The following is a 14,038-nucleotide window of genomic DNA, read 5'->3' as shown; positions in this document are numbered from 1 at the left end:
TTAGTTTCTTTAAAAACTTGGACGATCTGGTAAATCTAAAATAATTATGATCCCATCTGTCTCCTTCCTCAGCTTTACACCTCATATCATGTTATAGCTTCTTCTGTTATTAAAAAAAAAGGTTTCAACTACTATAAGAAGTAACCTCAAAGCAAACACGATAAGGAAAGAAAAACTGGCCTTTCATAGGTATCCTTGAAACGAACAAATCCAGGATGGACAGCTGAGAAGATAACTGGATTTTAACAAACCTATGCTTATGTGCCTGGGAATCCTTCAGCCTTTCCAACAATCTATTTGCACTAAACAATCTTATAAACTGAAACAATGCCTCCTCAAACAAAGACTTCAGACCATGAATAAAGAGGCTTCTTTGTTCCTTTATTTGCAACCCCTTGGTTAAATCTAGAAACAAAAGACAGTAGTCTGTTCCCAAAAACAGGCTATTATAAAGATTATTTAAAAATAAACCCAAAAGAAAGACAATTCCAAATTTAATATTACATAAAAATCCTATGTTAGGCACGCTAAATGAAATAAGTGTACCTTAAAACTATATATAGCAAGATGCGGGCTGTATCAGGTTCAGTTAAGGCGTTCTGAATACTTGGCTATATTTAAAATGTTGTAACTCTAAACAAAATTATCTGAGGTAGAAATATAAAGCTTTCTGATATTGAAATGTATCCCCCAGCCCCTTCTCAGTTTCCTGACTGGGGCATAAGGGAGAAAAAAGGAAGATTGTAGGGCATATAATTGTAACCTACAGGGTATTCCTACAACTAGCACATTTTAAGCACGGCATTAAATTAGTTTTATGCTCATCTACAAGAAAAGACTACTGAAAAATTTACCTTTGCAAATGTATTAATAGAAGTTACAGAGCTATTATTAGAAACAACAAGGAGGCAGCGTGAAAATTTGCCTCTAGAGGTCTGACAAACTTTGCCAAAGCAGTTGAAAATCTAGCAATATTTAAGCAAAACAGGCCTGTTTTTTCTGCTCCCTTGCACCTTACTTAGTCATCCACAACTGGGAAAACTGTGTGCAAAATGCTACCATTTACAAGTGTTAACAACTATACATGGTTCATGGCAGCAGCAGATCAGGCCCAATGAGTTAGGTATTGCAGGACTGAGATTAGGTATGAAGTGGCAAACTGCAATCATGAAGCACAATGATGTAAATTAAAGGGATGTTATCAAAGCTAATGTGAATTCAACTACCACATTTGATACACTGACACCAGGGGATCAAGCAGTTTACAAAACCCATTTTCCTGAACTACTGATGCATTAGCTCTGTCTAGATTTTTTCCTGTAGCATTATTTCCTTTGAAGGCTCTATCCTAAATACTTACCCCTAAAGATATGTCCAGACCCCAATTTGATACCCCTTTTTAAAAGGATTCTAGTTTATGAATTGTCCCCAAAACAACTGTATTAAGGATTTCAATTTACAGACAGTTAAGACTTAAGTTTACTCACACAATTTCCGCACTTTAATAATAATAAAAAAGGCAATAATTTAACTATTTATAATTGCTTTCTAATTAGTCCCACTTTTTAGTTTTCAATCATTATGCAATGTTGCTGCCTTTAGGTCAACAATACTACACAGGAATGTTTTCTTGGGGGGAGGAATCAAAACTGTAGGAGCATTTCACTCAGAGTACATCATGTTGGCAAGACTGGACCCTCAAAAAGTAAATCTGCCACACAGGAAAATGTGCTATTGCCTTCAATAAGAGCAGTGTGAGGCCTTGTTATATCTGTTCTCCTGCTATTGCTAGCAAACGCAAACAGGCACGCAGTCATCTGCAGTACTACACCCTTAATTTTTGTTGTTATTGAGAAAATCTGTTCTGGTGGTTTTATTATTTGAAGATAATCAACACTAAAGTCGCTATTATTAAAATAGCAACAGTAATATGTCATAAACAGGTAAAAATAAATATTCATATAATTAAAAAAGATGCGATATAAGTTTAAGTGACTGGCATTTACATGAAGGCAATACCCATCATAGGGGCCTACTTTGTTTTTTGTCGGTGGGTGCCTGCAGACTTAAAAAAAAAACAACACAACAAAAAAAGCCAAAACTTGGTGCTTTACTTTGAACTCAGTGCATTCCCTCACTGAGCTTGGCGCATGCCCAGAACAGGCAGCATGTTACTTCAACCCAGCACAGCAGCATCTGTAAAGATTGGGTACTTTAGTAGGGCTTTTTTGGTGCATTTATCTAATAGCTGACTGAATCAGCTTTCGCTAAAAGTGCTAAAAAGCCCTGCTGAACCACCTGATTTTTACAGACACTGCAGAGCCAGGCTGAAGTAACGCTCTGCTTCTTTCAGTAAAGTGTGGTTTTGTTTGTTTGTTTTTTTAACGTTTGAAAGTACATGGCCATGGCTCACGGGGGCTGAGAGTCTGCTAATTTTTTTCAGTGGGTGCTTGAGCCCTGGAGCACCCACAGAGTCGGTGTCCATGTCACCCACAATACTGGGGCTATTTTCCAGGTTTAGTGATCATTTTTGTGTGGGGTATGGAAGCAGGGATAATTGCATCAAATTCCAAATGATTTTAAAACTGAAATAGTCAAACTTGTTCATGAAAACAATAACAGAAGTGTTTAGAATGAAGAAATACTACAACCATGATATACACAACAACTGGATATTTCAACCCTTTCTCCTTAGTACCTCACTTATTACATTTTCAACCATGGCTAGACATCATGTTAAACCTAGGTACCAATCCTACCAACATTTTTGCATGTACTTCAACTTATAGAAGATGGGCAGTCCCATCAAAGAAAGGAAGCCGTCCTACTAATTTTAATAGATTAATCAAGATTTCACTCAATAGGACAACCCACTACAGTTTCCAGTTTGACTGTAAAATCTTTGGAGTAAAGACTACCTTTCGTTCTGGATCTGTATAGCACCTAGCACAATAGACTAGGCTGCAAAAGTGTTCCAGCAAAGAAAGTAAAGTGAAGATATAACTTCCACAGCTAGCTTGGAGTAGTGAAGTAAATATTACTCATGTTCAAATTCTGGCTTTGTAAGATGGGGGTTTCCAAACTCAGGTCCAGAACAACTTCTCAGAAGTCATTCAGTTAGCCACACCTAAATCCTCCCCAACTTGGTTTTGATTAACATTTCCTCAACTTTAAGCCAGTGTTCTACTTCACTAAGCCAGGTATTTCAAAACACAAGTCAGTTCTTAAAACCAAAAATTAAGCTTTTCTTAAATATTCCTTAGCTATTAGCCACTGCTTCCGAAGTTATACCGACCCCAAAACACTATTTTCCCTTCTTTTCTCAAATGAAAAACATCAAGGCCTCAGTTCTCTAAATCACCTTTGGCCTTCTTGAAGCATCTGATGTAACATGAGGCCGTAACCCAAGCTGCAGCTCTCCTTTCCTACAACTGGGAGAGCTGAGCATGATGAACCTTCTGAAACACATGATGCTCCAGCAATGCTAAGGTCCCAAAGAGAATGAAGATCCTGATATGCATGTGTAAAAACATAAAAACAAACAACCCGACCCAAAAACCACAATATTTTGGAATAAATTTGAGGCTACCTTTATGCTCCTAAAAAGAACATAAAACCCAAGCCATTAAGTTGAAGTGTGCTTCCAAATTTCTTTATGGAGAAAAATAAAAACTTTAAAATTTGATTTATTACAGATTACTCATGAATAATGCCCCTAATCACAAAAAGAGCTGCTAACATAAATCTGAAAGATTTCTTGTTCATTGACCTTCAGGACATAAGGCCTATACGTTTTTTCTATCTACGAAGGACTGTGGGAGACTCTACTGGGAGATTATAAAACCTTAATATTTCTTCAGGTGAGGGGTTATTGTTGTATGATAAATATTGTGAAACAGGGAGTCCCCAGTGTAGACTGTTTGTAAACATATTTTTAAAATGCATAAGGAATGTCTAGAGAAAAGCATACCGTTCCTTTTTAGGAGTGTTATTATTTCAGGCAATATTTAGTAAATTTGACTAAAATAAGTTAAGCAAATGCTTAAAAGATTTGGCAATGATATACCTGCCATTTTGAAAACTGCAGAGCCCACATCTTTTACCATAAATCACCTAACAATAAAAAGACTACTGCTCTTCTCATTCAGGACATATACTTCCATGATCCACAGTCAGACATACAGGATCAGAACAAATTATTAATCTTATAGATTAGGTATCATTGCCACAACTTTCTTATGAAGGAGTACAGAAAGTGCAAAATGAATAAATCAGACCACAACACAGCAACAAACTGAATTTTTTTTCTGTACCTGGTTGCGATCAAATATAAGCTCTCCTTGAGGTGATGTGCATCAGTGTGTAAGGATACTATCCTTTCCCTCCAAAAAAATCCCTCAAGACTCAGTTCTACATATTCCAATATTAAATCAGCCAATTAATGGGGGCTAGGTTGAGAAGCCGGTAGAAAGAGCCATCATCATTATAACAATTTTTACAAGAAAGTGTCCCTTCCACTCATACTGTCCTGCATCTGCCATTTGTCTTCTTGGAACCACAGCTTATGCACAACCAATGTACCAATGAATCTGGAAAGATTATCCATGTGTAGAAAGACAAGGTTTTTTCCTCCTAAAATTAAAATTGCTCACCCTGGAGATACCCGAGATTGTAAGAGCTTTATGGAAAAGACTATGGTTTTGCTTGTGCTTGCACAGACCAATAAAATGCCTATCTTCACTGCATCCCCTGTGCACTTAAAAATAGTATAGTTAGTTCTAGAGACAGCTATAATACTGTATTATTAAATATTTTTGTTTTAAAAAAATGGATTATTTTTCCATCATGTCTGTATACTCATTTAATACATTACCCCCAAAAGGAAACAAACAAGAGGAAAGTAAATTATTCTAAGGATGAAATCTGGACTGACCAGCTATCCTTACCGGAAACAAGCAACATGCAGTGCTTTGGAAGTAATGTTATTTTACAGTACCACTTTGAGGTCCCCGTCCTACAAACTCTTATTATGCACGGTCTTAATTTTATACATGCGAATAGTCCCACTGGAGCTACTCATAGGCAAAGTTAAGTGTGCATAAGCCTTTTCTAGACTGGGATTGTAAGTATTCTATCAAGCTATGCTTTAACGTTTAACATACGAAAGGAGGATGGAAACATAAAAGTAAAATGATATTAATTCTACATTTCTCATAATAAACATAATGAAAAATATGACAAATAAGAAGTTTGCAGCAACATTTCTACAAGCCGTCAATGCTGTACCTTATAAGCTAACTGGCAGATTAATAGCAAAACTGGTAGGCGAGTTTAAACTTGTAATTTCTCCAAAAATACTGTAATAGGTAGATATTCTACCACACTCCTCTCTGTATTTACAAACTGAATTTTTTTTCATAGCTACCACATGAGATGCTTAGGAATGAGCATAGAAATCACAAGATAAGGAAAAGAGAGGGAGCATGAGTCACTTCTGCATGATCGTCTGTCAGGTAAAAATAACTTTACTCCCAACTTCCCCAAGCTACTCTTGCATCTATACTGTACATTCCTATGGTAATTACATTTCAAATTGTATATGCTTTTTAATAATTTAAAAGCTTTGTAAGTTTGACTTGCTCTGAAAAATCAACTATGTTGAGATGGGGCCTAATGGGACTCCCAGTAATGTTACTGAGTTTGCCACCAATCTGAGTGGGAGCAGGAGAAAAAAACCAAGAGCACTACACTTTGAGATATGCACCACATTTTAAAATTAATTGCAGTTATAAAAGAGGTCACTCTACTAGGTTCTTGTACTTATGTTATATAGTTCTACTTTGCCATCTATTTTATGATGACATTGTAAACTGAATTGTATTTATTTGCTCTATTTTAATACAGCAACATGCTGAGTTGCATGTGTGTAGGAGTGGTAGTAGGAGGAGGCTTTATAAACAACATCAAGTTTTTAGCAGATTGAAAAAATCTGAATAAGCTACAGAAGCAAATTTGTAGCTTCCTGCACATATACTGCATAAACATCACATATACTGCTAGTACAGCCACATCATCCTAACAGTAAACCAAAACAAAAGAGGGTCCTGAGATACAATGACTTTCCTATTTCTGATAAACCCAATCATTTCAACTGTAAAGAGCCAACTTCAGATCCAAAACTAACATAATAGTTTTCTAGAACTACACACAAAAAGTTTTTAAAATCCTAAGTTATTATGCAAAAACATGCCTTTATTTTTTTTCTGCAAACTTGCCATTTAAGAGCAATGTGTCAAAAAGAAAAATTTTCTTTTTTATCTACAAAACCAGAGTTGAGGTTGTATTGATGATGTCACTGTCACCTAGACTAAACAAGTATAGGTTGCATTATAGGTTTTAGAAGCATCACTAACTGCTGCAGAAGAAAATAAAATCTTTAAATGAGCTCCTAGCAGGCAAACAGTTTTCTACATAACGTTTAAAATGTATATGTTACTAAATAATCAGCCAGTCTAAGAATATTGGAAGTCCACCTACATATTCTGTTTCTGAGCTTATGTTCCACCAAGTCCATTTAATTCACTTACCACCAGCTCAAATAATAATAATAAAAAAAGAATAGTGATTACTGAAGTTACACCTGCCCTTGAATCCTCAAAACTGATTTCTTTGATTACACAATCACATTCACCATATCCTCAATTTATTTTCAATGCAGCACTTTTTATCTGTACCGTAACACCAAAGTACTGGTGCCTGAAGACCTTCACAACAAAAAACCCAAAAGCTGGGGTATACTTAACACCACCTCATCCATGTGCCTGGTTAATACTGACCTACAGAATCCACAAGTAGGCGTAGCAGGGTAGAGCCATTCAAAAGGAATTCAATCGCTGGGTTCTTTACTGAGGCAGCTAATAGTGATGCCACTTATTGTAGCCATTTTTCAAGAATAAATTTACTAGGAACAAGACCAACAGAGTCTTCAGGCAGTAATAACTTTCATTCTGTCATCTAAAGCTGAATTCAAACCAGTGACCTGGACCTTAGAGGAACTATAGCCCATTATTACTTATCTCCCCATTTCTACCATGTCTATCACCGTGATGTTCACATGTCATTGCCACAGTCATAATAAGCTTTAACATATCAAAAACTACTGTTTCCTGAGCATAAAATTGCTATATTTCTCCCCATGAACATCTGAACACCAGCTTCACTCTTGTCAACAGCACGGCTCTCGCTTTATTGCTTGAATACTGTGCACTTGGTTATTTCTTAAATTTCTCGATTTCTACTTTACTCTTGTGCTTATCACCAATTTCAGCAGAAAAAATAATAATTCATGTTTCTGACAGTAAAGCAAGGGTGTGCCCGCCTCCCTTTTATCCTCATTCTTTTTTTGTCTCCTGTGAGGCTTTTGCATAACAACCAGACCCACTGACAGAGCTTACAGAACAATTAATCAGGAAAGACAAAGGGCCAGTTTCTAATCTCAAAGGCTGAAAAAACAAGTTTAAACTCTATCCCAAATCCCACTTTTCCGATCATAAACCAAACCTCTAAGAGGACCAACACCTATTCAGTTCTGATTATTTTTTGAGCAAGTCAATCACAACTGCTTCACTACCCCGCCAATGAAGAAGTCATCAATAACTTGCAGAAATAATGCGTGTCATCTTTGTGACAAGGGTTTGAAATGGCAAAATAAGCAAGTTAAGAATAAATGCAAGTCTTAAGCATTTCAGACTTCTCTCTTAGAAATTAACTCCTCTTAACCAAGAGCACCAAGTCCAATAATGGAAAAAAAAAGTTAATAATGCATCTAACTTGTAAGGTTTTGTTAGCACTGCACATGACAAGGACAGCACCATTAAAAATGAAAAGGTGGCATACAGGCACAGGTTTATCAAACTGATTTCATACTAAAGCTCCAATTTTGTGACACTAGCAAAACTGCATCCTAACCTGATTCAACTGATCTTCAAACAAGGGAGAAATTGGATTCCCCAATCAGAATATGCCACTAACAAGGATGGCTACACAAAAAAGCATTAAAGCTAGTTCCTGTCCTTCATTCATATATAGTTTGGGCTTTCATTTAAAGCCAGCCCTGGGCAAAGAGATGGTGGAATAACACAGACCCCCGCTTTAAAGCTGGCAGGTGCAGAAGCAGAAAGGGAGGCAGGTCCGCTCCAGTGCCACACAAAGACTCGCCTAAAGAAACGGCAGGTGGGGATGGGCCAAGTTAAGAGCATAAGAAAATCCCCCCTGCTACAACCCTTGCCCACCAGCCCAAGAAACAACCTGGCCTTTTGAAGTGACCCAGGAAAACAAGTTTCCACAGAGGGCGGCAGGTTTGCCAGAGGAGCAGCACTGGTGCCCAGTCGCACGGAGCAGACGAGCCCAGCTCCTCTTAAGCCAGAAAGAAATCCCCCAGCTGTGAGGGATCAATGTTTCAGCACCTCATTTGCCCGCTGCCGCCAGCAAACCCTGGCGGGGAGGGGACACACAATTGCCTGGGGAGTGGGCAGAGGGAGAGAGGGGACGTCGGAGGCAGGGGTGGGCAGCGAAAGGCACAGGCAGGGAGGGGAGCCAGGCTCTGCACCATGGACAGTGACTCTGCTTCTGCCGCTGCCGCACCAGCCCTGAAGGAGCCCGGGGAGGCCAGGCTCGCCGCCTGCCCCAGCCCGAGCAGGGACCCCCACGGGGAGCTGCCCACCCGTCCTCCCCCGCCCCACGCAGCATTCCCTTTAGGGGGGCACCAAGCGCTCAACTCCGCAGCCCTGCCCTGCGCCCGCCGCGGCGGGACACGAGCTGCCCGTGCACCTGCTCCCCCTGCCGCGAGCCGGGGAACAAAGAGCCGCAGCCCCCGTCCCCGTCCCCGTGCCTACCTGCTGCAGGGCCGCGAGCAGCAGCAGCAGCAGCGGCGGCGGCAGGAGCCGGCACATGGAGGCGAGAGGGCGGCGAGAGTCCCGGGCTGCGCTCGGCGGAAGCCCCCCGGGTCCCGCGGCCGGATCGGGATCGGGCTGGGCTAGGCTCTCCGCGGATAAAAGGCGAAGCCGGCGCCGGGATGCGCGGGGACAGGCAGCTCCTCTCAGCAAGGAGCCGCCCAGGTGCCGGCGCGGCGCCCCCAGCCCTGCTGCATGCTGGCAGCCGGTGCCTCCTCCTCGTCCTCCTCCTCCGCCCCCGCCTCCACCTCCTCCTTTCTCCCTCCGCCGCCTCCCCGCCTTGCACGGAGCGCGGGGACAACAATGCCGAGCAGTCCCTGCCTGCGTGTGTGTGTGAATGTGCGTGCTCGGCTCTGCGCTGCGCCGCCCCTCCCCCGCCCCTCCCTCCTGCCGCGCGGCCAATGGCGGGGCTGCCCGGCCCGGACACACAGCAGCCCACCCGCGGGCGCCTGGCATGGTGCTGCAGCCCGGGGGGAGCTGGGCGGGGTGCAGGGCGACAAACCCCGCCACAACCGCGGGCATTGCAACCGGAGCCCCGCGCTGGTGCATCGTGCATGGAGCCACCTGCGGGGAGGGAGCCGGGCCTCGCCATTGCCGTTGCGGGGGGGCTCCGCTGCTGCTCCACACGATGGCGGAGGCCGAGGAGCTGGGGGATGAGGCGGCATTTGCAAGATTGGCGAGGAGGGTCTCCGTGTCCCCCCGCACGCAGGTTGCGGAGCGAAGTTGTCCGCCCGCCCGCAGCGCCCAGCCCGGGACAGCGGGAAGGGACGCGCGTGGACATCCTCTTCCCCCCCCCCCCCCCGCACGCAGGCTCCGGCGTTTGCCGATTCAAAATGGTGCATTGTTGATTTTTGTCAACGTCTCCTTTTACACTTGAATTTGCAAAAGGGGGGGAGAAAAGAAAACGCGCCAGGCTCCGGCTGGGTTTTTTGTTGTTGCTGTTGTTGTTGCTGGTTGAGAAGCGAGCATGCTGGATGCCGAGCGGGGGGGGGGGGCTCCGGGGCTGCGAAGGGAGGGGAGAAAGCCATCTACTTCGTGCAGCGCTGATTGCACGGGCGGCCGCGACCAGGTGGCTGCTGCTGCTCCCCGCTCCTCCCTCGGCCGCTCCCTGCAGCCTTTGCACGGGACCCCAGGGCGCCCCCCTGGTGCCGAGGGCTGTGGCCGCTCGGCCAGGCTCTGCCGCTGCGCCTTTGCAAGAAGGGTGCTCGGTTGTTTGGCGAAAAGGGAGTTATCCCCCCCTCCCGCGCCACAAGCCCAGGGGAGCCTTAAAGCGTCTTTTCTTCACGAAAGAAGAACCACCCCCATGGGTTGCAAAACTGTACAGCTGAAAAGGTTGCTGCTGGCCCTCGCTCCATATTTGTGCCAGCAGCTATGAGCACAGTTGGGGGAACTATGAGTGAAGGGGGCAGTGGTAATGAATTTCTGGGCACTAAGCTACAACTGCACTGCTGCAGCAGGGGGGGGAGGATAAGCCTCCTTTAATTTTCACTTGAATTCACATGCTCTTCATCCAGTTTTCACCCCAACCCCTGTGTTAAGTTGTTGCATTTTAAAGAATGCAGCCGGGATAAACCTAAACCTTCAAGTGCCAAGAGATATTTGCCTTGTAAGTAGATATGATTGTTAAGTGTTTAATTCTTTTATTATGCTGAAACCGTCTGCTTTCATTCATCCAAAGCTTTATGTGCTTTATAAAATGCAAGACAGACTATACCAAGAAATCTAGATGCATAAATACCGTGTGTGTGTGTGTGTGTGTGTGTTAATGTCCAATGCAAGTTATTACCCAGCAGCTAATTAGGCTCAGCCCCTCAGCCAGTCCATTCCCCCTCAGGTCTGGAAGAGAGAGGCTATAAAGCTTGTCTGGAAGGTTACCAGATCTAAGCTCTGGCTGACAGTTTTCATGGTGCTGCTGCTTCCATTAAATTACTTAACAGAAATAGTAACACTAACATAAAAATTGCTTTCCCAACACCTTCCTACTGAATCTTTTAGTCTTCAACAAGCTACTGTCAAATTTACATCATGATTTTAACCAAGAACAGATTGTGGCTCTTTTTCCCCCCAGTGTAAAACTACCATTAGGAGGCACGCAGGGCAATGCAAACACGTTTTTCCAAACCAACCATCTATAACTGCTCATACTCACCTTTTATTCTTGCTATTTTAGAAAATTAATATTATGCATAAGAAAGGTACTACCTAAAGATACATATAAAATTATAGAACATGGTTACCTGCAGTAGTGCAGGGCAAGACTCAGTAACATAAAATAGTCTCTCCAGTCTTGTATTGTCGTATATCCAATCCTGAAAGAGTTGATCTTCTTGTTTCATGACAGAATTGGTAACAGTAGAGTAAGTTTTCCTGAATCACTCTATCTACCTCAGCAATAATCTAGAGTAGACACCTCTATCAAGAAAAGAGCTACTACAACACAACTGGTCTTGTTAAAACTGAAATAAGTACTAGTGAATTTTTTCATCCTGTTTTTTTGTTAAATGGATATAGGACCTGGAGAAAGACCACTGACCCTTTTCATGTAGAACATGCAAGAGCTAGAACACAGTGGCAATATCTGGCCTAGACCAAACTGGTTGACCAAGAGTTCAAAAGGTTCTCCTGTACCTGTAAATGGAAATAGAAATATGTTGTAGCTAAGAAAACTCACGGGCTTCAGTAAAATCCCTGTTAAGATTACGTGACTGAAGTTTGGAGAGAGTTTTGATGATTTTCCTGCCTCTAAAGGAGTCAGCCTCTTTGGATTCCATTAAAAACATGTCCAAGTTGACTTTTATCCCTGGAATTCATAAATGTTTAAGCCAAGTGATCGTTTTGATTTTGGATTGATTTTGCTGCAGGAATTTTGAAAACTGCTTTTCGTGGATGACGATATCATTACATTCCACTTGCAAGGCACCCCTCCTTCCCCTCACCGCCCTCTTACTACTATTACTGTCCTTGTTTCACATTTATGTAAATTGAACCTCTTGCTGTCCGTTTTGGGTCCAATCCTGCAAATTCACAAAACTACTTTAACCAATAATATAGTTCTAAATTCAACAAAAGTACTTGCACTCATATTACCCATGTTTATAAATGTATGCAGAAATAAGGCCACTTTCCATTTTTAGTAAAAAAAACCTATACAAATAAAAAACCATGAACATAGTATCTAGTGTGCTTTTGTTGACTAAGTCTTACTGTTGCTTCATTGGTTACAAGAAATGACTTGCGTTTACCTAACTAAAAGTAGATTTCCCTAGTTCTTCACCTGCCCTTTCTAGGAAGGCATATAACCCTCTTATGGAACTTTAGCATTAAACAAAGATTTTAGCAGTAGGTCTTCACTGAGATTAGAGTAGGCCAGACAGCTGTGGTAACTAATTAAGTTTACATGGGTTATGAGTACTGTGGCAAAGTTTAGTGCCCAGGACAAAGCCTGCACCAGCAGCCCACCCTCGCCCTGCGCATAGAGCTAGGGGGCCACTCACCGCTCCCCCACCGCATGCTTGCCGGGGAGCTGCCCCCCCCCCTCCTAAATAAGCTGCTCATGGCTCAATCCTGTGCCCCACCCCAGCTGGGCAGCAGCTGTTGGCACCCCTTCACTTCAGCACCCGGGGCGGTTGCCCCACTTGCCCCCCCTTGCTATGGCACTGTGGGTTATCCTATAATACAAATAATAAAACCATGAAATAGAATATGGCCAAAGAGGAAGAAGATGGATATTACAGCATCCATTGAGGAAGAAATCAAAACAGCACAAAGTTGTGAGATATTTGCAAGAATTTCAGAGTTCAGTCTAATTCAAATGTAAGTGTTAATACTACTGTTTTTTCACAGCTATAAAAAGTGACCCTTTATATATCTCTTTTTTGATTTGGTTGGTTTTTTCAGAATGTAAACTAACGATTGTTGCCCAACTGAAAACAACTAATTAAGGGTCCAAGCATTGTCTCCTGTGGGGAAAAAAAAATGCAGCAGGGGGAAGAGAAAGAAGGTTGGGAATTTAGTAATCTTGACTAGGTAGAGTTTTCTAATCTATTAAAGGAGTCAGGTACTCTCCAGAGCTCCTTGGCACCTCTCAGCTGTCCTTGTGAACTGTATATCCATACTTTGTCTCTCCTCACTCCCACCCCCCCAAACACACAAGGTGCACACATTTCTCTTCTATTTATAAGAAGATGGGGGGGGGGAGTAGTGGGGGCTGAAAGTGCAGCAAATCAGTAGCATGCCCAACTCAGATTTATTATTTAAAAACAAAACAGGGACAGAATATATTAATCTGGTTAGGGTGGGAGAAAGCTGCTTGGGAGACTTTTGTACTCTCCAGCCTGTGTTTGCAACTCCTCGTTACGGTTCACATCTTCATGTTAGACAGAGTATTAGATATTAGGAAAGGACTATTGTCTGTTCTTATACCAGTATCTCATTCTGGCAACATTGCGACCTCTTAGCTGAAAAGCAGAGCATGCTGGTGCATCTCAAGTCAGCTACCCAGCAGAAGGGGAAAAAAGAGAAATCAATGTTGCCAAATCTAAGAGTAGTGCAGGATCATTGATCTGGGAATGTGCAAGCTTGGTTTCAAGCTAATAAAAGTAAACAACAGGATACAAAACCGTACTTTAGACAGATATACCAGCCCTAGAACAGAGATGGTCAAACAACGTACCAGGAATCTCAGTGACGATACCATCAGTTTCTAAACAACGCTGCCTGAAGAATTTCCATCAGAGAGCAAGGCAGAAAGCAAACTCCCTTGATGCTGCAGCTTCTCTGTCCAAAAGCTCATATCACAGGAGAACTAATCGAACAAACATTTCTTCTGAGACAAAAAAAAATGTTTGTACATTTTAAAAAATGAATTCAGAAAGCTTTATGCAACAATGCCATCTGGTGTGTCATAAACTATAAAGAAAGTATCACTGTTCAACAGGACTATTTGGTAATCCAGTGCATCAGTAGGAAAAATTCTAAATTCTCAAAAGGTTCTAATTTCAGGCTGTGAATCTGCTTTTTTCCATTCAATGGCAAATCATTTGTTTGGAAAAATAGCAAAATATTCTTTTGCTAATTGACCATTTGCA

At 42.2% G+C, this 14,038-nt stretch overlaps 1 protein-coding gene across 1 annotated transcript in view; it reads right to left on the bottom strand.

Annotated features, from left to right (window-relative positions):
- CDH2 (cadherin 2) overlaps positions 1-9,184 on the bottom strand; it is a 191,416-nt gene extending 182,232 nt beyond the window's left edge. Inside the window, exon 1 of the mRNA XM_019487460.2 lies at positions 8,895-9,184. Coding sequence (XP_019343005.1) covers positions 8,895-8,951 — 57 coding nt within the window. The 5' untranslated portion in view covers positions 8,952-9,184. The remainder of the gene's footprint in view (positions 1-8,894) is intronic.
- Between the last annotated feature and the right edge of the window lie 4,854 nt (positions 9,185-14,038).

Source organism: Alligator mississippiensis, chromosome 3 (assembly GCF_030867095.1).
Source record: "Alligator mississippiensis isolate rAllMis1 chromosome 3, rAllMis1, whole genome shotgun sequence".
NCBI classification, from domain to species: Eukaryota; Metazoa; Chordata; order Crocodylia; family Alligatoridae; genus Alligator; species Alligator mississippiensis.
Note: the sequence above shows the minus strand (reverse complement) of the source record. Positions and strands in the feature narration are given on the sequence as shown.